This window comes from Musa acuminata, chromosome BXJ1-11 (genome assembly GCF_036884655.1).
Source record: "Musa acuminata AAA Group cultivar baxijiao chromosome BXJ1-11, Cavendish_Baxijiao_AAA, whole genome shotgun sequence".
In the NCBI taxonomy this organism is placed as follows: Eukaryota; Viridiplantae; Streptophyta; class Magnoliopsida; order Zingiberales; family Musaceae; genus Musa; species Musa acuminata.
In genome coordinates this window covers 7,584,873-7,608,823 of record NC_088337.1, presented here as the reverse complement: position 1 = coordinate 7,608,823, position 23,951 = coordinate 7,584,873, and the positions used below count along the sequence as shown (strand labels likewise).

The 23,951-nt window shown below is 39.7% G+C and overlaps 3 protein-coding genes and 1 long non-coding RNA gene across 5 annotated transcripts; all 4 read left to right on the top strand.

Moving 5' to 3' along the window:
* The first annotated feature begins 11 nt into the window (after positions 1-11).
* Positions 12-8,211, top strand: LOC135582587 (glycine-rich domain-containing protein 1-like). Of its 2 annotated transcripts, XM_065089687.1 has the most exons (9): positions 146-284; positions 533-612; positions 1,576-1,693; positions 1,786-2,040; positions 3,901-4,356; positions 4,834-5,369; positions 5,729-5,930; positions 7,518-7,673; positions 7,757-8,211. In XM_065089687.1, the coding sequence occupies exons 2-9, from the start codon at positions 608-610 to the stop codon at positions 7,949-7,951; spliced, it is 1,923 nt and encodes a 640-aa protein (XP_064945759.1). In that variant the 5' UTR covers positions 146-284; positions 533-607; the 3' UTR covers positions 7,952-8,211. The 2 variants fall into 2 exon arrangements, with proteins under 2 accessions (XP_064945758.1, XP_064945759.1); XM_065089686.1 differs by lacking the exon at positions 533-612 and having other exon boundaries at positions 12-284.
* Positions 8,212-9,350: 1,139 nt separating this feature from the next.
* LOC103970972 (RING-H2 finger protein ATL66-like) lies at positions 9,351-9,893 on the top strand. Its single transcript, XM_009384880.2, has one exon. The coding sequence runs from the start codon at positions 9,351-9,353 to the stop codon at positions 9,891-9,893; it is 543 nt and encodes a 180-aa protein (XP_009383155.2).
* Positions 9,894-10,503: 610 nt separating this feature from the next.
* LOC103970780 (uncharacterized) lies at positions 10,504-13,155 on the top strand. Its single transcript, XM_009384699.3, has 6 exons — positions 10,504-10,690; positions 10,772-10,987; positions 11,057-11,124; positions 12,119-12,358; positions 12,453-12,585; positions 12,667-13,155. Exons 1-6 carry the CDS (start codon positions 10,544-10,546, stop codon positions 12,946-12,948), a joined length of 1,086 nt encoding a protein of 361 aa, XP_009382974.2. The 5' UTR covers positions 10,504-10,543; the 3' UTR covers positions 12,949-13,155.
* Positions 13,156-18,095: 4,940 nt separating this feature from the next.
* Positions 18,096-21,800, top strand: LOC103970971 (uncharacterized). Its single transcript, XR_010480968.1, has 3 exons — positions 18,096-21,351; positions 21,419-21,551; positions 21,646-21,800. It is a non-coding gene; the product is annotated as an uncharacterized LOC103970971 (long non-coding RNA).
* The last annotated feature ends 2,151 nt before the right edge of the window (positions 21,801-23,951 follow it).

Sequence of the window (23,951 nt, the reverse complement as noted above, 5' to 3'; positions counted from 1 at the left end):
AAATATCTCTCGGCAATCGGTCGCCTTCGGCTAGGCCTGCGATTTCCGGTTCCACCAAGCGCTAACTTTCCAGCGAATTAGTCGTCTCCGCTCGCAGCTAATTTTCCAGGAACTAAATCTCCGCAGATGAACAGAGATCAGGAGTCGGCGTGGCTTGAGGCGCAGGGGATCGACATCAGCGAGGACCTCGTAGCGGCTGCCCGGCGGCAGCTGGCTTTCCTCGCGGCCGTCGATCGGCTGAGGCGTCTCTACGATGGCCCCTTGTTGGATCGCGCGATCTGCAGGTACGGGCATCCTTGGTGGAACCTTGCGTGTGATAGGGTTTACACGGTGACCTCCGACGTCGAAGATTGCAGGTTGCCTTTTTTGAAAGGTTGCCTCGATTTGATGAGGGATTAGGAATTAAAACTATGAGATCAGAACGAAAACTTAAACGTGCAAGTTATAACCTATGTCGATGTTGTTGCCTGGGTGTTGCGACCAACCAAAAAAATCCTTTTGTCAACCATTTATTGTTTACTCATTCAATCAGGCGGATGGGGAACGGGAAAGGGTAAAAGTCAACGAATACTTTAAGAATTAGGAAGATGCGAGATTGACGGCAACCATGAGGTATGTCTAATGCTGTTGTTCATTATTGGTTAACCAAATGATTCGATGAGTGTTGAGCCTACTTTTGTTGTCCATATGCGTGACATCAAATTTTTTTTAAAGCAAATTGGAGGGCCCTTTCATTTCACAAGGGGTGAAATAGTCAAAATGTAAGTTCGAAGGATAATATATTATACTGCGAAGATGGATGGCTTTAATTCTGTCGTTCTACAGGATGAGTGGTACAACCAAAGAGAAAACATATATTTATATATAAGATCTCACCTCAAACAAGTACAAAAGATGAATATGTTATTACAGATTAAAGCTAATGTGGCATTACTTTCTTTGGAATAATCCATCTCCATGCACGTTGATAGTGCCTGGTTGACAGCTGATCTATGTTCCCAGCAGATTGCTGAACGATAAGCCTATTTCTTTCAGTCCGCTATGTGCAGCACCAGCCCAAGCGACAACTTCTATCTTATTAGTTGATGTTGTGGTTTGTCCCTGTCTCCTCATGGTTTTGCACATCTCTCTGATCAGATTGGTATTGGCTCTCTTCTATCCAATCTCTCTTATCTTCAACTGTGTATGCTACGAGTCCATCCAAACACTTTAATCCTGATAGTTAGCATCACATTGGTGATATTTGCTAACTGAACTTGAAAGCTTCGATGTCGAAGATGTCTTGCCTGTTGTAGAAGTTCATAGATGGATTTTTCATAACTTAATCTAAAAATACACATCAAAAGTTTGTTTGCCATGACTTAAGGGATATCATGAGGTCATAGTAAGTATTTCTGAAAATTCTCTTAACAAGATTTTCCTTCTTTAGATTCTTTCCTCTTTCTCGTGAAGGTTGAACCGATCTTTGAACTTCTGTTTCATCAGAATTGAACTTTGGAGAATGAGATCCAGATTCCATGTTTTGACATGCAATAATGTGAGAAGAAGATGACATATGGACATTTTGCTTTCTAGGTACAAGGCTTGTTGGCTTCCTTTGCTGGCCAAACACTGTGAATGTGGAGTAACAGATGGATCTCTGTATGTTCCATTGGACTGTGAATGGATATGGCACTGTCATCGACTCAATCCGGTGGTCATCTATTCTGAGGATTATATCCTTTTTTACAACTGCTTCTTTCAATGTGTTTTGGTGGAAAATACCTTATTCTGTTTCACATTCAGGTTCAATACAAAAAGGACTGTAAGGAAACTTTTGGGAGGATCCTGAATAACCATAATGTTAAATCCTCTCTGCAAGGAAATTCCAAACTTGAAATGACAGAAAAATGGTCTAGGCTGTATCCTGAGGAACCTTTTGAGCTTGACTGTAGCAGTACTTCTTCAGAGGAAATTCTTGATAAGTACCCCGGAGCTGCTTCAAGTATTTCATATGACTTGGTTTCTGCTGTCAAAAGGCAGTCTTCTTTCTGCTACCAGGTTGCTAAACCATTACTGCCTTTTCAGTGTGCTGACAGTATTTGAGGTTCTAGTCTAGTGTAGTATAGCGATTGTTATTCTTTATTCGTCTAACTGTAAGAAACAGGAATGAGTTTAGCAAGGTATGATGAACTTGCAAAAAATTACCTTTTCTTATTTTTATCCTGTTCAGTCAAGGATTTCTTTGTCTAGCCTTCCTCTTTACGGTCAAGGATAACATAAAGGAGTCACTTGTACATGCCATGCTGTTTTGGTCAAGCAAATGAGCATGCTTACATGTGATGACCAGGAACTGTACAATTTGACAAGCTATAAATTCATAACAAGCAAGATCTGTGACTTTTTGATGAGTTATCGGTTCTACAGAACGTCATGAAGATGGCTAAAAGAAATTTTGAGTCTGGGAACCATATAACAATGATTCAGGACATAGTTCATGAACTAATTTCTTCATATAATAAATACTAGAGAATAGAGGTAATGATATTAGAAAATATATTAGGGCTAATAGAACAGGCTGGTTATGGACTTATGGAGATGACGTTTTCATGCTTCTGCAAATGATTCTGATTCTTAAAAAAGAGGACAATAAGATTAGAGTGGCAAATCGTTCTGCTATGTTAAGTTGATCAAGAAAGTTTGAAACGTTTTATCTTATCAACTTCTAGATAACTCAGGGAATTTGACTGGCACTGATGTCAAAACATATTGAAAAGAACTGTAAATGCTTGACTAGAATTAAGAATGGTGGCTGTTGACTTGAAACTGGATTGCCATATGCTTTTGCAAAGACTGATCCAGTACATGCCTATTGAATCTTTCTTGCCTATTAAGGCAAGAAAGAAAGTTTTTAATTTGTCTTCACCTTTCATTTTCCCATTAGGTGAGCTACTATTTATGTTGGAAAATTCCTCAAAGGCATGTCAAAAATAATAAAGATGTAGAATCATATTAATATAGCTTTTGAAACTGAAATCTTGACCTGAACATAGAGCTATTTAAAAAATGTGTAACATTTGTGGTTTTACAAATATGTATTTTAAATTTGATTTATGCTTATTTTGATGTGATTAGATTATCTTTTAAAAAAAGCTGTTTATTTTGCATAATTCTTTGTATGTTTCGATCTGAAACCACAAGTATAGGCATAATTCATGGTTTCTTTTTTTTCTTTAATGTTTGAAAATGGTCATTTTGCTCACACTTCTAAGTCAAAATTGATGCACTATTCATTTAAAGTCATTAGGCAGTTTTGTAGCCAATACTAGTCACACAGGACCACCTGAATATCTGGTTACTTGCTTCAATTTCTACATTGTGTGCATTTGCTTAATGTTGGATTGTTTTAGACTTTTGTATTATGCTTTCCAGTGAAGATTAGTTTTTGGCTTCCTCCAAAGTTGTTTATCACTTTCTGTAAGAAAATTTGTCAGCAGCTACTATATCTGTAAAGGACCAAGTGAATGATGGGATTCAAGTATTATTCAATTTTAGCTGGCCTTCTTGATACTATATGATGTACAGACAAGTATACTTTCTAAGGGATGCATGGGTTTTTGTCCTGCATGGTGTCTGATCTCTTTCAGTTTTAGAACTTATCCTTGCTATCTTAAGTTCAACTGGTTCATGCTTGAATGATCTTCTTACCGTAAAACTAATGTTGACAGATTGATGACATATCTAATTTGAATTTGTGTCCATATGATCTCTATTTGGCATGCTATGTCAAATTATCTCGTCGGAGTTGGGTGGAATGCTTTTTCATCTACATCATCTGAATATTTCCACTCCTTTTGGTTCACAGGAATGCTTCTTTTTTTTTTTTTTTTTTTTTCTGATTTCACCCTTGTTATTTGATAGGTCTCAAAACCAAGCATGCATGACAACCGCTTTCTTGAAGCAGCAGTGAACAGATATAAGGGGTTTCTGCATCTAATCAAGAAAAATCAGGATCAGTCAAAGAAACTCTTCTGCGTACCAACTTATGACATAGATCTTATATGGCATTCTCACCAGCTACATCCAGCTTCTTACTGCAATGACATGATTAAGCTGCTTGGGAAGGTATTGGAGCATGATGACACAGACTCTGATAGGTCCAAAGGAAAGAAACTTGATGTTGGATTTAGTGAAACTACAAAGCAATGGGAAGATACATATGGTTTGAGATACTGGAGAGCTGGCACAATGTACAGGGGCAAATTCCCTTCTCAAGTAATATCCCATTCATATTTCTCTAGCCATCGGGATGTAAACAAAACAATACCTTATAATTCCCAGCATTGCATTGCACTTACTCACCCAATGGTGGTTGAGGTAGTATTCAGAAATTATTAAGTTATTCCTTTCATTTTTAACTGAATCCAGTTACGACTGTGCTTTAAGCTTGAAGGCAAGGAACTTTTCAATATTCTGCTTTTAGACATGTTGATATATGTGATTTACTTCTAAAACAGTTTTCAGATAATTTACAATTGCATTTATTGGATTTAAGTAAAATCTTATAAAAAAAACAGTTTCAGGTCACAAAAACTTTCATGAAAATCATGGAATTTAATTCTCCAAGTTCTTGTATCAATCTTTTTTGTTTTTTTGGCAATATGATCGTGCTATTTGAGTAAAACTTAAATATTGGTGACAGTTGAAAAGTATCTAGAATTTAAAGCCTTGTCACGATAAGCACCAAGCATATCTCTTCCGAGATCCATATTAATGGAATAGGGATTTACATGCAAATAAAGACAACTATCTGTACCTTTCTAGTTTTAGTTACAATCACTCTCTTTTCTTCAGGTACTTTTGGAGATTGTGGAGGTAAAAAACTTACCAGACTGCCAAAAGGGTGACTTGTTTGTATCTTTTAGCAAGAAAAAACCAGACGTGCTCTTCTATGGAGGTGGTACACTAAGCATTCAATCTGAATCTGGTAAGAAACATGTAGCTAGCTTCAAATGTGAACCTACTGGAGAGATGATTTTGGCCCTTACGTCTAAATTGAATTCCAAGATTTGCTCATCTAGGCGAGCCAGTATTATTGGGACAACCTCAATTTCCCTTCAGGACTTGATGAATCCAGATTCTGAATTATCAATTGAGAAGTGGTTCGAATTGAAGTCCCATTCTCGAACTATGGACACTGAACCTATTTGTCTATGGGTTGCTATGTCTTTTACTGTTCCAGTCCCTGCTCCCTTTGAATTTCGGATGTTCAAGACACACCCTATCTCCACCAATTCATGCTTCTTACGACTTTCAGGAAAGGAAATGTTCAGAAGTTGGACTTGTTTCCTTGATCATAGTGGTGATGAAGTCATCCGTTTATGCATCAGGTATGCATAGCACATGTAGGCCTCCAAATAATAGTCTCCACATGATTGTAGTTGACGTATTTTGAGCTAGATCAGCGTGTCATTGTTGGGTGAGCGTCAGACGTAAAAAAAAAAAAAAAAGAAATACCTTCTCTCCTGCTGCTATGGTATCCTGAGGAACACATTTGGAATATAGGAAAATATTTTATCAAAATGATAGGAAGTAAATAGTATTTCATTCTTTTCATCTAAAATATCACATCTGACTAGACGGCTGTAAGCATGTAACATTCACCTCGATATTTATGATTTTGCAAAGTAGATGATATTCTATCAGAAAGGTATGGAATGCTAATTGGCTGTTAGTTTAAATTCCACAGAAATTTGAAGAAATCAAAAGGTTCAAACACTACTGCTTCAGAGAAGAAAGTGGTTGGCATATCAAGTCTATGGAGACAACAACGCCTGCTAGCAGAGTGTGTAGATAACAGATGGTCACTGAATGACTATAATTTCTCACTAGTTGTTGAGAAGATAAAAGGTCAAGATGGTTCTATACTTGAGATCAAAGGTGATCACCAGGTTAGTGCATCTAGTACAAGTTCAGTGAACTACTAATCCATAATGAAAATTGGTGTTTCTCTTGATATCTTACTCGTGAAGTGCCTATCGTTGTTATTTGGTCAAAAAATATTAACAATGCAATGACACAACTATTAGATATTCCTTCTTTTTAACCTGCTAAATATGCTGAGAGTGCTCGACTTGTTATGTTATGCAAGGAGTGATGTGGCTTTCCGGTTGCTGAATTCATGCCATGGTATGTCATACCATATTATCTAATGTCATACACCAAGGCTTGTTAGGAAAATATATGCAGGCATGACCACCATGGTCCATGCACCGATGTACACTAGATACACATTCAGTGGTACAAGACAGCACAATTCATCAAGCATGGCCCATAGTCACAAACCACATACTCTGTTATCGCTATGCTCCCCATCCACTCAACAGAGGAGTACAGCCATCCATCCATGCTTCATTAGTGCAACCCATGTATAGCAAATGCCAGGGATTAAAGTAACTTCTTGTATTTAATTGAAGAGGAAAACAGTTAATTGGTGCTGTGGGTGTCAAGCCTCTTACATTCCAGAATTTTGAAAGAAAATATTGCATGCTATGTGTAAGAACATATGGAGTAAGACATTTCTGAAGCTGATTTACGGGTACTTGAAATGTGAAAGAGTCATATTGTGGACTGGCAAAAGAATATTCTTGATTTATGTGCATTTTGTTCAACTGTAATCCTTGAATGCCATTTACAAGAGCAAAACAAGTGCATAAAATATTTTTGCAGCAAACTGAGCTTCATTTCCAGTTGTTACTACCCATGTTTGCTGCCACATCTTGAATTGCATTTCAATTTAGATTGTTTTGGAGGCCTCATCTTAGCTTTGTACAGTTTTTCTTCACGATAAGATCATGATATCCTTCATTAGAATTGCCGTGTCTTCAGAGACCGGTTAAGTTTAGAACGATAAAGAGAAGATTAGTGTGACCCCCTTGCTAAGATTAGCTTGATCGTTGGACAATGATGACATGCACAAATCGAGAAATGGATCATTAAAATTGCCACAGGCTTAATCAACCAACTGCTCCTATGTGATATCCTTTTTCAAGTCTTATATAACGAAGACAATAAAGAAGAAACCAGTTAGCCAAGGCAACATGGATGGGAAAATTAAGTGAGATTGGGATTTAAGCAAATAAAGTAGCTACCAGGTTATCATGGAATGAGACCCTCTGATAGTGCTAGAAGTAGAAATTTGTGAAACTGCAGATGATCACAAATCATTTCAATACAACTGGTTCGATTCAAACAAGAGAATATCACTGCCACATCATGTCAGTTTACTATAACTGAGAATATTTTATGTCTGTGAACATGAAGTCTTTTTATTTGCTCCAAGTAGCAATGTTCCGTAAAATCATAAATAAGAGTAGATTAACTTCTTTGCCAAACTGTTGAATGCCGATCAGCCAATCTATGATGCTATCTTGTATTCAGGCTGTCGTTGCACTTGGTTTTGTATGCACTTGTTAGTCCTTTGTTTTCTCGATACATTCAAGTTATAGGAATTTACTAACATCTCATCCTTTTAACAGATGAAGCTGTTCCTCGGAAAATGGCTGGAATATGAATCCGACAGTTTAAAGGAAAGGAATGACAAGGAGTTGTTCATCACACTCGTAGAGTTATCAGCTGAAAATCCATATGGCAAAGCAGTAGCATTGTTTGACATGAGATCGAGCTCAGTCGAGGTAATATAACCTTTTTGCCTGCTATCCAGATTTGTCCTTCAACAAAGTGCTCGTATTACTTACTGCACCTCCTTGGCAAATAGGTGAATGAGGAGAGGTTTGTTTTGCTTGGTGTCCTGTTGGCCTTCATACTCAAAGACATAATTAAAGGAGGAGGAGAAAATGCCCTCCTCATTCTCAACAAAGAAGATGCAGAAGAGATCTCCAAATCAAATGTTGAATCTGTTAAACAGAAGTCGGAAAGAGGTTTGACTCAAATCCCTCCCTGGCAGCAATAGTAGCTGTTATCGGAACAGGCGTTGACCTGAGATTAAGCGTGGAAACCGTGTGTGACGAGTGTGGAGGTGATATGTTGGCTGGTGTTCAGAGTGGCGGCTGTGGCGATGCTTGCGGCGCAACTGCGAACGCAACGATCGACCCATGTAATCTACTTACTGCTTGGATGATGAATAATGTGTTGGCGAGGCCTGCACTGTGTACGGACAAAGACATACTCTGTTGATGTAATGCAACGTTGAAGCTTTTGCTTCTCTTCGTACGTTGAGCTCTACTCACAGGTGCAGCGTTGTGACGGACGATCTCGCAAGCTTAGGCTTCGAGAGCTGAGACGTCAGTTCTGGTTCACCAGAATCATCGGGTCGGGTATGAACTAGATCAGATCCACAATGATGTGCTCGGCTTCGATAGTCGACGTGAAGTACGGATCACGTATCCCCAACTTCGACCCGTCGCCTTGCCGGATTTGGATCCGCATCTTAGTGCAGCGAGGTGGTTTTCTTGATAAATCTATATCAAAGATTAAATGATCGGAGCCCCTCAGCCGGCTGATCTTTCACGCGGTCCAAATCAATTCTAATCGAACCGTTGAGGGTTAAACCGAATCAAATCATTTTTTCGGTTCAATTAAAGATACTCTGAATTAGAACTGATTTGGATTTATCTAATAGAATAAATTAAAAAAAAATCAATTTATAATTTTAAATAATATTTTTTTTAAATATATAATATATATATATATATATATAATAATAATAAATCAGTTTAATTCAATTAAATGGAACCAGGGTGACTTCAATCTGAGTGATATCTTTTAAATTAAAATCGATTTGGTTCGAACTAGTTGGCCGAACTAAAGAAGGATACCCTCGAACTAGAACTATTATTGAAACATTTGTGAATCAATTCAGACCGAACCGATTTTGAATTGGTTTAGTTTCGATGTGATTTGATCTTTCGATTTAATTTAAATCAGCTTTCTTCTCGACGACCTTTGCGTCGCATCATCCTCTCTGCCTTCTTTCTCGTCGACAAAGCATGATGGGGAGCATCCTCTCGTCGAGCTTCTTAGATGATGGTGGTCGAGGAGACATAGTGATAGCCTAATCTTGATCGTCCATTGAGAGTGTAAGACTTTCAAATCTCGATGCAAACATCAATATTTACAATTTGTTATTTGAATTCATAATTCTAATCCCAAAGCAATTTGAATTCATAATCCTAATCAAAGTAAACTCCTAAATGACTTGGGAAACTGGATTCGATAAATCCTCACTCGAAGTCGGAAACGTAGTCGTGTCTATATCATGTCTTCTTCCTGTTCTCCGCATTCCTCATCACCTCTCTACTGACTGCTCTTTTGCCTCTTCTGCTTCCTCCCGCCTCGCTTTCGAATCGAACATGGGGAGGTCATCGCCGGCTCCTCTGCTTCCTCCCGTCGCCCAACACCTGCAGCAGAGCTCTCTCATGGTCTCCTCCCCGGTCTCAGGAAGCTTGAGCTTAGAGCCACCGGATGAACAACACATGAGTTTTTTCCTCTATCCCCTCATCCTTGTCCTAGCGGCTGTCACGTTAGCCTTCTCCTACTACCTCCACAAAAGACGCGTTCCAGACCGTCGTCTGCCGGTCTATTTGCCGCAGCAGGATCGACCTGCCCGCCCTACAACCGTGCCAAATTTAGCTACAAAGACCGACGTGGGCGTGGAGATTCCGGTCATCGTCTACGGCGACGGCAGGTCTCCTGCTGAGGCCGACGAGAAGGAGAGCTGCGCGATATGCTTGGATAACTTTGAGGCCGGAGGGGAGGTGGGGATGCTGCCGCGATGCAGCCACATGTTCCACCCTGCGTGCATCAAGAAATGGTGGCTCTATGCCGACTGCAAGACCTGCCCGCTTTGCAGGGCCGTCGTGATCGCAGAAACAGCAGCAGTAACAGAACCGTGAGAAACAGCAGCGGCCGGCGGTGCTCGCAGTGTTTGCAGCGGTCCATCATCGGCCAAAACTAGATGGCGGTGCAGCTATACATGCATGTCTTCTTCGTATCCTCCGATCCTTGCTTCCTTCCATGCGTCTGCAATGCTTGCAGCGAAGGATCCAATCGATGTAATCAACACCGTTGCTCAGCAACAATTGAACCTTTTGATTTGTTGTTAGTATCGGTCTCGGTTACAGTATTTCTAAATAGACTTTATTCTAAATCTATTCGAGAAATATCATATAACTAAATATTATAAATCCATCAGTCTAATATTAGAAATCATCATAAATAAAAAGGCATGTAAATGAAGGCGGAGAAACACTTAAAAAATAGAGATTTTTCTCATGAAATATATGTACAGCCTATATTTTTCATGATTAATTACCCTTTATATTTTGATCCTTATATTTTCAAAAATTATATTGGGATCTATGAATATTTAACCTCATATAAGTATAGAAATATTAATACATTTAATCTCATAAATATAATTTGTTTTCGAGCTTGTTTTATCCGTACCGTGTGTCGTGTCCTAAGTCGGTCACTAGGAAGATGTACTTAAGCCAACAGTGACCCACGAACGACTCCTGTGGCGCCTATCAGGACGACAGAGAGGATGAGGCGGTGGTTCTCCATGGCCGCAGCCGTCGTCGCTGCTCTCCTCGCCCTCGCCGCCCACGTCTCCCTCTACTCCCCCATCTCTCCTCTCCCTCTCCCTCTTCCCGTCTCCCCCTTCACCTTCACCCACAACAACCTCCTCCAGGTTCTCCCTTTTACTCCTCGCTGGTCCTGCTATGTGTGTGCGCTCATACTCACGTCTTCTGCCTGTGTTGTGGGCACGCAGAGGGCGGAGAAGCTGGGAGAAGGCAGGCTGGAAGGGCCCGAGGACGTGTATGTCGACGGCGATGGCACCCTGTACACCGCCACAAGGGACGGTTGGATCAAGAGGATGCATGCAGCAAATGGGTCTTGGGAGGACTGGAGGCTGGTGGGCGGCTCGTCTCTGCTGGGATTCACCCTCTCCGTCTCCGGTGACGTCCTTATTTGTGATGCCGATAAGGTTGGCCTCTCTCTCTCTCTCTCTCTCTCTCTCTCTCTCTCTCTCTCTCATTAGGTTACCTCTTGACAGGGTCTGCTGAACGTGGGAAAGGACGATGTGGTCATTCTTGCATCAGAAGTGAACGGCAGCAAGATCAGGTCTAACTTCCCCTCTTCTTCTCAGTGAAGCCCACAGTAATCTGCAGTAAGATAACCCTCCATGAAATTTCTGCACCACTACTGCAAGATTCCTCCGTGCAATGCATTGTCAATTGTCGTTGTCTACCACACCATTGTCAAACCTGTGTTTTGTTGTCATGTTTGCCATCCTCTTTGGTTGATGGTGATGGGTGCTCTCTATGCCTTTGATCTGCTTATAGCTTGTCCATTGTCTGTTCTGTTTTATTGCAGCATTTAGATCAGCCTCTTTCAAATGTGTGCCCACCATTGCTTAGCCACTGAATTGGGTTGGCAGCTTGTGTGACTCTTAGAACACACCAAAAAGCCAAAGGTCTGCGACGTTGACGTAGCATCATCTTTTATCGTTGTTCTTCTTTCTTATCCAAACAACCACCAATAACCCAATATTATTGTCATCTATCACCATCGAAAACGTAACTAAAATATTGAAATGAAGTTAGATACTTCACTTTCAAATATAAATTTTTTAAGTTCAAAAATTAAATATAATTTTTTTTATGTTTAAAAATCAAAATACTAAATAGATCTAACTAAAGAAGACAATCTATAATTAGCTCCTCACACATCTCAAGTGTTTTTTGGGTTTTGTGAGAATCACAAGTACATGTCAAGCTTGGTTTCACTTGTTGCATGTTATCTTGCATCAGTATAAAATGACATAAATTAAACATATATGTATGTCTAATATTACATGTTATTTCTACAATCCCACTGGAAAATTTTCGTATTTATCTTTCAGTACTTCCAATTACTATTTTTTACAATATTTTTCTTTTTATAAATATATGTATTTACATATAGTTAAGAATATGACCTTTATTAGATCTTGAGGAGAGATGCATTCTCTTTCAGCTGCTACTAGTTTCTACCTCAACTAAGATATGAACGAGCAATTACTGCATCCTGCAAAGAACCAGATGACACTGACACTACAAACGCGAGGTTTCTGTAGGTTTGCAGACGATGTCATCGAAGTTTCCGATGGCAGCGGAGCGTACTTCAGCGACGCAAGCAGTAGGTTCGGCCTTCACGAATGGTTTCTCGACCTCCTCGAGGCCAGGCCGAATGGCCGGCTCCTCAAATTCGACGCCTCGACGAAGGAGACGACGGTGGTGCTGGCGGACCTGGTCTTCCCCAACGGCGTCGCCCTGTCGTCGGACCAAGACTTCCTGGTGGTGTGTGAGACATGGAGGTGTGCAAAGTGCTTCCATGGCATTGCTTGTCTGCTCCTTGTTTCGGTTGTGTTCGATGTGCTGCTCTTCTGACTCGTATCAGTTCGAACCCAGGTTCCGGTGTTTGAAGCATTGGCTGAAGGGGAAGAAGACGGGGGAAACCGAGGTTTTCATTGACAACCTCCCGGGAGGACCTGACAACATCAAGCTAGCGCCCGACGGCTCCTTCTGGATCGCCGTCCTGCAGGTGCTCTGTTTGCACTCTTCCTCTAACCCGCCCTCGCTTCGGTCCTCCCCACGTAGCTGACACCGTGTCGCACTGTTTCAGTTGCGGTCGAAAGGGATGGACCTGCTCCATCGATCACCGACGGCGAAGACAGTGGTGGCGGCGTTTCCCAAGGTTGTTAAGGTGCTTCAGGCCATGGGAAGAGGCGCCATGGTCGTGAACGTGGGGAGCGATGGGAAGATAAGAAGGATGCTCGATGATTCTGATGGCAAGGTCATGTCCTTCGTCACCTCCGCCATGGAATTCCAGGGCTATCTCTACCTGGGCAGCCTGCACTCCAACTTCGTCGGCAAGCTAAACATCCGCAGCGATCATCCACTTTGATGGCAGCGAAGAGCAGAAGAGCTTGTCACCGAGCTCCATCAACATATACTCTTCCTTGCACCGTCTCACTCGACCTTCCTCTTCGGAATGCATGCCGTGTTTCGAACTGTAGCTTGAGTTCCTCTTTGGAAAGATTAAGACCCCAATAATTCTGCTGACAGGATATTATTCTAAGTTTAGAGTATCTATTTGCAAAATTTACCTAAATTTATAGTATCTCGAATAATTATGAAGTTGATTAGGGACGTATATGCAATTAAATGATTGATTAGGTTGTAACCACGCGATGGAGTTCTTCAGATTTACATCGACGGCTTCGATCATCCTTCGGCTCGGATGACTTGATCGTAAATATCGTTGAAGTGCAGGAGTATATGTGTAATTTAAGGAGGCATTTGTATATATATAGGGGTTGAAACCGCCTTTCCCGCCCGGTGCGTGGATTCGATTCCCTGTTCTTCTTCCCTTCGCCCAATTCTCCGCCGCTGGTAAGCGAAGTTAGGGTTTCTTTTCCTTCTTTCTTGTTGAACAATGTGTTCCGGCGATTTCTTTGCAATGTATTGATGTTTTTACCGAATCTTGCGTCATATATAGGAGGGATTAATCTACTATTCCTTTCTTTATTTCGGATGATCGCGAAAGCCTTGCGAGTCTGTACGGAAATTGACCTATCAATGTCGATCTGGAGGACGAGTCGGTTCGTTTCTTTTAGAAGGTACCATTATGATGAACGAGCCGCTTTTCATCTACGGTTTGGATGTTTTGAACAGATCTATGCTTTCTGCAGACTTTCATCGAATTGTTTGGTAATCGGTTTTAGTGAGGGTATGGGAACGCGATGCCCTTATTTTGACTTTACAGTTCGGTCAAATTTAAGAGGTTTGTTTATATGAATGCATCATACGGCTTTGAAATGTTTACACTTTTAGCTGATTGAAATCACTTTTTTCATCGATCCCAATATGGCATACGTTAGATCTATTTGCTGTGTGCTTTTTGTTGAACTACTATGCATAGAAAGAATGGACACTTATGCTTCCATTAAGAAGGTGATATATTGACTAAGAAAAAGAGATTTTAAATAGTTTGTGGGTAATAAATACCCCACAGAAAATTTTCCTACAAGGAAAGGAAAAAAGCATCAAACAAACTTGTGATATATACAAAGCATGAGGGATGGATTATGATCAAATGGTGTGAAACCGTTCAAAGTTGCATCCAGAGTCATCGTAAGTAAAAAAGCATGAGGGATGGATTATGATCGAATGGTGTTATTTCATTTACTGAATATCTTTAATGAATAAAGCGAAATTGTAAAGCCTGATATAGAAAGATTAAGCATTTGAAACCAACGGTACTTAGCTATTGCCATCTACTTTATCTTGACTTTGATTTCTGATTTTCGAGCAATTTCGTTTGAACTCTCAGACCTTTGACAAAATAATTGATTTATACACCCATACAAGTAGGATTGTCTGGTATTGTATATGACCATGCTTCTTCTATATGTAGGTCCTATCTATTCGGTATACAGCCCTAGTATATGGTTATGTGTCCAATGCTAACACCTGCTAGCTCGTGCAGAAGTCAAACTTGAAACTTTAGCAAGCATGTACAATGGTTTGGGCTAACTTGGTGTTTGTTACAAACTAGTCAAGCTAAGGGCTGATAATCAGTGACTCCTTGAAATTAATCTCTTAAGCATAATAGCCAGCATTTGACACTAAATCGCATGAAACCATGTTCCTACTTGTCCAAACCTTTTTCATCAGTAAATATTACTACTATATGTATATCTTACTATTTTTCACATTGATATAGGACCATTGCATGGGCCTTTAAAATGTCAAAATATCAGTTCTTAGTGATACTTAATGTACCATACTAACATTGAAATATTTCATGTTGATCTTAAATCATTTTATATGATACTTGTTGTTGACGGTAGGTGTTAAAATTTTGTCCTACAATTATCTGATCCATTGAGTAAACCAAGAAACCTAACAAGTTGACCTAAATGAAAATGAATAGGATCAGACTCAAGATTTTGACCAGATTAAGACATCGATGGGTTCATTATGTCAAAAAGTGTACAAACTAACACACTTGCAAATTTCTGTGCATGTATGTGCTTGTGAGCACTGTATCTCTTAAGTCCACCAGAGTCCTAGAACAACAACCTTTGTCAAGGTTGAAGAATCTGTGTAAGAATTATCACAGTAAGCCTTTTGTACTAAAGTTTTTCTCACAATTGTTAAAAGTGAAGTTCTGCTTTTTTAGCAGTAACTTTTGACCATGTTAAACGTGAGATAATTACCGAAGTGGCATACTGTCCTAAATTATCCCACCAGCTCTGAGTATACTTCTTCCTTTCATAAATAAAACCTCTGAGGCAGTTGTTGGTTCAATGCTCTGGAAAGCTTTAAGTTTTTTTGACTTCACTGAAAGTTAATCTTTTGACTTTATTGTTATTATTTGTCCATTTACCTTACACAAACGTTATAGTGCAATGCTATCCTTGCTTTGGTTAAGACTTCTGTGATGTTTTAGCTTATTCCTACAATTGTTAATGGAAAGAAAAGCAACAATTCATTGTATCATGAACATTTTTCTATATGACTGAAACCATAGAAATAGTGTAGCAGCTGCTAAGTTTTGAAATTTTGTGCCGAACTCATTGGCACTTGACTACCAAAGTGAATATTTTGCAGATAACTGGACTGGAGAAAAATAATTTGAGATATATTAAAGATGCCACCCTTTTTATCTATTGTTTAAGAGATTTGCTTTACATGGAGATGCATGACTAGTGTAGCTTCCAGCTTCTTGTTTCTACAATTGGTACGTTCTATTATCGTTGCCGAGCACTATTTAAATCATACGTGAATGAAAATCTTGAATATTTTATTTTCAAGCTGATGGTAAAAAAGTCATGGTACGTCATCCCCAAGGATGAAAATGTCGAATTGCTTACATATTTAAGGATAGTGGATCCCAAGGACAGTTGTAATCTTTCCACTTCAGGGAAGCATTTTTTTTTTGCATTTTCTAGGTGCATTGGTCCGTAAAATTATATGGAGAGCAATTCAACAAATCACATTGGCATCTTCCTTCTATTCTTAATTGTGTGATGTGTCTAAACCCTACAAATCTAATAGGGTCTCTTTTATATTCCATGTGCATCTCGAGGGATAATTTATGGTCAAACAGTGTGGAGGAGTCTTAATGGGTCCACATGGAGGAGCTGTTTCTGTCACCTAGACATGGTACAACTGCTTCCGTCAATATTTTATAGTTCTTTATCTTTCACAGATCTGGCTATTTTATATTGTGAAGTAGCACTGTAGACGAATAGAACTTGCTTTAGCATGCTTTAACTTGTTCTTGCGGATTCCACTTTAAATGTCATAATGAAGAAAAGGACACTTGATTCCTGACACTTGATCTTTGACAGAAATTGTGTACGTAAATTGGTGATTACTTGAGCAACTCAGTATCTATTTTTTGATATTTAATTATTAAACAAGAAAAAAATGATGCTCCCAATCCTCATTATACCTTTTAAAAAATATGCTTTCACTTCATTAAACGTTCTTCTGTCTTTTTTCTGTACATTATTTTGACATATTTCGATTACAAATTATTGTTTTGTGTATGAAAAATTATTGTTCATGTTCATGTTCATTGTCATGTTTTAGTTAACTTTCTTGCTATGTATGAAGCAGATAATTGATCACATTCCATGCTTCTTATCCAGATAATTGATCACATTCCATGCTTCTGTTAACTCCTTTTTGTCTGAGATAAAGGTCTTATTTCTGTTACAAGCATTCATCGTATGTTAAACTAGTACCTCAAGTTCCCTTATGGCCTTCTATCATGTTCTATCTACCTGCGTGTTTAATATACGACATAAAAGACCGTTGACATAGGCTGAGTAACGGAGAACATAGTTTATCATAATTTAGTGGCCTTGGTACTAAGTTGTATGATGTGAAGTACTCATGCCCAAGTCTTGCTATATAGAGGTAAGGGATGTGGAAGACACATGGGGGGAATTTTAAAGGTTAATCTAGCAGATCGAGAGAACTGTTTGAATGCTCAATTAAACCCATGGAGATCTCGAATTGCAGATGCTTAAATGTGATCCTGCAGTTCCTGCCAGTGCCACCCGTGACATTGTTGTTTTGGGTGGTCAGGGTTAAGGTTGTGGAAACAGTCACTAGGGTCAAAACTGCTATATGCTGACCCTCGTCAGAACTCATGCTGACAGGAGCATGTACACTAGCTTTGTCGGTGAGTGATTCAGTCAGGTTTTGGGGTTTGGATTTTCCCCTGATTTTGTGACCCCCATTTCATCTATAACCTCATGTGGTCCGTGGTTGGAGATGGTCGGTCGGTCCAACAGCTGGTGTCCGTATTCGTTTGGAATGACCGAATTTTGGAGCAGCGAGAAACATGATCAACCGTGTGGATGATTTGACAGAAACCTCATCCAAATATGGGAAAATAGACTCCATGTGTTTCTTCTCCGTTAGTGTGCTGAATCAGTGGGTCTTGTTTGTCTCTCCTGTCCCTTCCCTTTGATAAACCTTATTGATTACAAGAGTGGCACGTTCTCTTTTGCTCTATTATTTGCCACTTGCATCTCATTTTAATTACATTTCTCAAGTAAGCAGCGCCCCTTGTTTTTTCTGACTTTCCACTAGGTCCCTACATCTTGTGGTCAATGCTGTAAGATATTTCTTCTCTATTTGTTAAAAAAAATACATATTGGAATATATATATATATATATATGTGTGAGAGAGAGAGAGAGAGAGAGAGAGAGAGATTAAACTGGAATACAACCTTTTCTGAACATACCAAGTGATGTTCATAGCCACAAAACACTGTTTAGCCTGGCAAAAATTTATTATTTAATTTCTTGATACATTTATATAGCGTGAACATTACTTCGATTCATATGTTTACTTCTGATTTTTTTAGATACAACAATATCCTACTGAAACTGTTGCCTTCAGTAAGTCATTGTAATGTATTTCCATTAAATCGGCTTTGATATGTGTAGAGCACACGTTCTCCACTAGATTAATGAGACATATTTGTTCTGCTGTACCCCTTTTTATATTTTTCTCCATATTCTCGTAAAATAAATTATATAAAATAGACCCTTCACTGTCTGCATACCTGAATTCATGGTAGGTATGGTCCGGGCAGTAACTGACACAAGAAGGAATCTGGTGCTTATTAGTTTCCATACCCATATTAAGAAATGGTTCAGGTGAGGACAATGAGTCAAATAGTTACTGTCACAAAGGTGATATGGAGATGAAAATGAATCCAATTTTTTAAAAATAATTATGTTTGATTAACTTAAATTAGATTTGGATATTTTTTTATTGTAATTGTTGTGGATAACATGATATGATTGATACCTCGACGTTAGATGATCAACGATGCTAGATAATCGATACTTTAGTGCTTGATGATTGGGTGGTTGACACCATGACCTTACGCGCTTGACACCTCAGTGCCAATCTCAATTAGCAAATTGATTATCTTATAGTGTATGATTAGTGTATATATTTGAACATTATCTGTAGCACAGTGATATTTATATCTGAGATCAACACATCATATTTCCCATGAGCAACATGCAATACAAAAGTAACGGTTACAGAAGGCTACTATAGAAGTGCTCAATAGATATGTCTTAGACACATGATTTTTAATATGTTTGAATTATTCGATTTATTGACTTAAACATTGTAGAGATATTATCAAAAATATTCTCGACCTAAATTTTTGGGGATTCGGCTATAGTTCAATTTGGGACTTACTCGGAGAAAAGAATCAATTGGATTCAAACCAATCTTGATCTTGGACAATCAAAATTTAACTTAACAATAATTAAAATAGATTTTTTCAGATTTTTTCGGGTTCCTTTGTCCATCCGACTCATTTAAATTAGATTATAATTGACATATGGGCACAATTAGGTAGTCAAATATAGGTTAAGATAATTGCCATTTTATTCATTGTCATTTTTCGTTTCCTTTATCCATCCGAGTCACGGTCTCAGTTAGGACAATAATACACCTCATCGAACTGGAGTGGCTATATTGACAGTCGAGTTCGAGTGAGACATGCACGCATCCCTCCATGTTCTCACAGCCTTCCGTGCCGACTTGCTGTGCCGCTGCATTATTGGGCGGGGCGGTTTGTTTCTAATCATTGTCACCTTTGTGAAATGCATCGATAGGTCTCCCCACAACCATAGTATCCCTACTTTCCGTTTCTGTACTTTTAATTTCGGCATTCATAAACCTTTTCATTACGATGGTTCAGTATTTGTATGCAATTAGGGAAGCAGGCCTAACGTTGTGAGCGGCCTGCCTGTCTGCAAATGGCCCTCGGACGAGCGGCCATGATGTGACACCCATATGCCTACGGTGTACGTGAGACCTAGGTCATGTCACGCAACAGTCAAACAGTTTTCCGGGTACGCTGTTGCCCGTGGCTGTTTGATGCACCGCTCGTCTAACGAAATCTACGATCCTGAGAGACAGAATTAGCCGCATCGTAAAAGGGCTCCAAATATGCTGGTTATTTTATCAGTGTTATTTTCTGACGGAACGTAACATCAAATACTATATCCATGACAGGTTATTTTGTGTTTTATTCTTTTGTAGACGCAAGTTGTTTAGCTTCTTAAACGTGTTTTATTTTTGTCAGTCAAATTTAAGATCTAGTTCTGTGATCTGAGGATCGCACCAGTCCTAATTTTATAGAGCATCTTTTTCGATTAAGTGACAACGAGATGGTTTTATCGTAAGTGTGATGTATGGGTGACGACGCCACATTAAGAGTAATGTTTAGTGTTAGATTTGCAGTGCCAGAACGGACCGCAAGGGCTTAAAGCCTGTGCAGGCATTAGACGACGAGATCTGCTTTCCCGTTTCCTGCTACTCATACAAATCACGTACCATACTATAGTAATCACCGCATCAACTTCATTTGCCAGTGCTAGAAATCTTGGTATATAAAGGCCGACGTGCCTTTCTGCCTGACATTACAATGACTTTGTTGCCCTTGTGATCCAAAAATGGAGTCTACACAGGGATAGAGACGAGAGCACACTGCTAATTCGGTGAAAAGAGATGTAAAAGCAGCCTAGCCTAGGGACTTGAATCCTAGGCAACGCCCTACGACCACTAGGATGTGGCCATGTGGGATTCTGTAGCACTTTTTCTCGCAATCTATTTAAACCCTCCGTTCTTCTCAACGAGCCCGGACGAGAAAGAGAAGCATTCTGGAGCTTGATGTTTCCATTAGTCTAAGGTTGGTTATGTTATGCGCACTTGTTCCTCTTTGCTGGGGTGATCTCTCACTGACGGTCAAGCTAGTAGGGAAATATGAGGGTAAAAGCCAATTTCTTATAACGACGAGTCTGAATTGAGTTTCATGTTATCATCAAAGCTTGCATTGAGTTTGTGGCTGTTTTGCGCATTAGATTTTGAGTTGGGTGCAAAATAAATTCAACAGTAGCCAGGAGAGGAAGAGATTCGACGCTGGTTCGAGTTCCACTTCTCGTAAGTGATGCTTCATATATGATTGCTGCTTCACTCTCTTTTAGGCTTTCCTTTTTTTTTTTTCTGATGGGTGGTGTGGTTCAGCATTAATTGCCACTTGATGTGAGTGACAAATTGTTTTTAGCTATCTTCCTTAAAAGAACTCTTACCTATAATCAACAGGATCTGTGTTTTCCCAGTTAGTTGCTTCAACAAAACCATCAATGATCCCGGCAAAGTTCCATTCTTCTTGTTCTGACATCAGATGCTACTGATGTTACTGCTGAGTTGCTTGTTTGCTTAGGTGCTTCGATCCCGGATGTTCGTAAAGAACTCGGCAACTGCCTGCATACATTGTTGGCGATCGGGACACTCGGCGACGCGCATACGAAAGAAGACCCACAAAGACATGATGATCCCTACTTGGATACTTCAGAAGATTTGCCTTGTTTCACCATTGAAGAAGCCAAGGAACTACAAAAAGAGCTGGCGAAGCTACTGACCCGAAAGCTGAAATATAGCGCTCATGGATCAGAGATTGCCAATGACGACAGAGCTAACAGATTCCTCGGTCGCTCATTGCGGCCGGAGGCTGACGAAGCCACGAGCTTCCTGCTCGAGAATTCGGAAGACGTCAACCGTGGCGACCTGTCCCCCGATACCAGGATCATACTGCACAAACTGGAAGATGCGTTATCGTGCAACTACACTGCGATCAAAAAGGAATCGCTCTCGTTTCTTCTCAAGAGGATGTTTGTTTGTGGACGTGGGTTCGCACAACAGACTCGAAGCTTCAAGGGCGGCTTGATCGCTGAACCCTCGGTCGAGAAGGTACACTATTAACTCATTCACATCAGCTTTCTAGACTCGTATTTCTCATCATCGTACTCGATAGCAGATTCTGAAGGCCATTCTTACAAAGAAGATATACCCTCAAAGCTCCGCTCCAACATTAATGAAGAAGAGGTACTCGGACAACAAATCCATGGAACAAGTGCAGGCAGGGAAATGGGTTAAAACGGATTCCGAGTGTAAGAGATCCTTCTTTCTCGCATTCCATTTTCATAATCTTATATGTTTAATCCGGCACCTATAAGAAAGTAGAATCCTCCTCTTGCCTTGCAGATATTGTTCTTGAGATCTAAAAAGTAGCGCACCTCTTTGTCTCCGTCGAGGCGTTCTGGTGATTAACGCATCATTACGTAATCGATTAATCTCGTGATCGAACTTGTGTAACTGTGTTTTTCAATGTAATGAAAAATAAGTGTAAAGGAAAACTGAAGGCCTCTTTTTTCCGATAAAAGATTTGTGTTTGTGAAAATGCCACCACAACACAAAGAGAAGGATTAATCATGAAGTGCAGATCAAAACCAGAATTACACACTGATGAAGTTGCAGCTCTGCTGTGGGCTTTCTTTACCTGTTGGTTTTCCTTTTCCATTCAGTAGTGTCTTGCAGTGAACAGCACAGCATTGAAGAACTCACTCTATTATGGGGACCTTTGTCTCTTTTTGTGCACACGCTACTAACCTTTTGCTGGCTTTGGGAAGGGAAACAAGTAAGTGACAGCAAAGATCCAGCCTTTAATGCCCTATTCTTATGATGTTGTCATGTGATCTAATTTGCCTCATCACTGACCCTTAAAGACACGTGGCTATCCATATCACGAAGAAGAGATGAGATGGAAATTATCAGGAGTCGAGTCGGTTCGGTTCGGATCCGTCTATGCAAGGATACCTATGTCGTCGGGTCGGATCTTGGATCATCGGCCGCCCTCTTTTGTCTTGAATCCCATTCAAAGAGGGAAGAGAAATGTGCCCTTCGTGTCTTCATCTTTTCGGTGGATCTCGAGTTGCTGGATTAGTACGATTCGTTGTTGTTGGGTCCAGCCCATATGTGGGCTCGGACAAATTTGGGCCATGAGCCCAAATCAAAGAAATCAAGAGAGAAACGACAAAATTGGGTGCGCAGAGAGATTGCAGCATGCAGCGTGCGGCGACGTGCAGAGGAAAGAGAAGAGAGAAAGATTAGGTTTTGACCCAAATTTTATGTGGAGAATCATTGTAGTAAACTCTACAATCCTAACGGTGTTGTTCTGCAATTTACCCTATCTAAGGTATTTTCCTGTGATATCCACTTTGTGAGACCTAGAATTCTCTTTTGAGGAGATCCATTCTATATGATGAAGATATGCTATTCTTGAGCCAAGATCTATGATCTTGATGATCCTCTAGTTATTCTAGAGAAGACCTATTGTAAACCTGTTATCATTATTATTGTAGTGGAAGTTTGAGGTGGACTACGGTCCCGTGGTTTTTCCCACATTGGGTTTTCCACGTTAAAAGATTTAGTCTCATTGTGTGATTGATTTTTGCTCTATTGTTTATGCTGTGCTGATTGATATTTTCATTTGGATATCAAGTTGGTATTTTGATGAGAAACCTATTTTGATACACAAAGAGGGAAAGAATTATTCCGTTTTAACAGGTTTTTCCCAACAAGTGGTATCAGAGCAACATGTTGTTTGATGCTAGTTTTTCTTGTGTGATTAAAATGGAGTCCGATAGTATGATTAAATTGAACTCATCAAATTATTCAACTTGGAGGCGTATGATGGAAGATTTGCTTTATTGCAAAGATTTGTATAAGCCCATCAAGGTTAAAGATAAACCTTCTATTATGGACGATGAAGAATGAGAAGTTCAACATAGAAAAACTATTGCCTATATTAGAAGATGGATGGATATAAACTTGCATGAGCATATTTCAGATGAAACCAGAGCTGATATTGTTTGGCAAAGGTTAGAAAACCTCTTTGCGAAAAAGACAGTGGAAAATAGAATTTCTCTCCTCAGAAGGCTTGTAAATTTGAAGTATAAAGATGATGGTAACATTGTTGAGCACATAAGCCTATTTCAGAGTCTTGCAAACAAGTTGGTTGCTATGAAAATGAATATAGATGATGAGATGCAAGGATTATTACTTCTCAGCTTTTTACCAGAAAGTTGGGAAACGTATGTGGTGACTATTTGTAACTCCACGCCAAAGGGGACTCTAACCATAGATATGGTTAAAAACAGTTTACTAAATGAAGATACTAGAAGGAAAGAACATGGTGAATCTTCTTCTGGGGCATTTGTTACTGAAAAACAAGAAAGACGTGAAAGAAGTCATAGCAGAAACCCACATGGATATAGAGGAAGATCCAAGTCTAGAAGAGATATCAAATGTTTGCACTGTAACAGGCTAGGTCACATGAAGAAAGAGTGTAGGTTTTGGAAGCGAGAACAGAATGAAATGAAGAAAAATGAGAAAAAGACTAATACAATTGCTGCTGAAGGTAATATCACTATTGTCTGTGATGAAGGTTGTGTTAGCCTTGTAGCTCAGGACAGTAATTGGGTAATTGACTCTAGTGCTTCATTTCATGT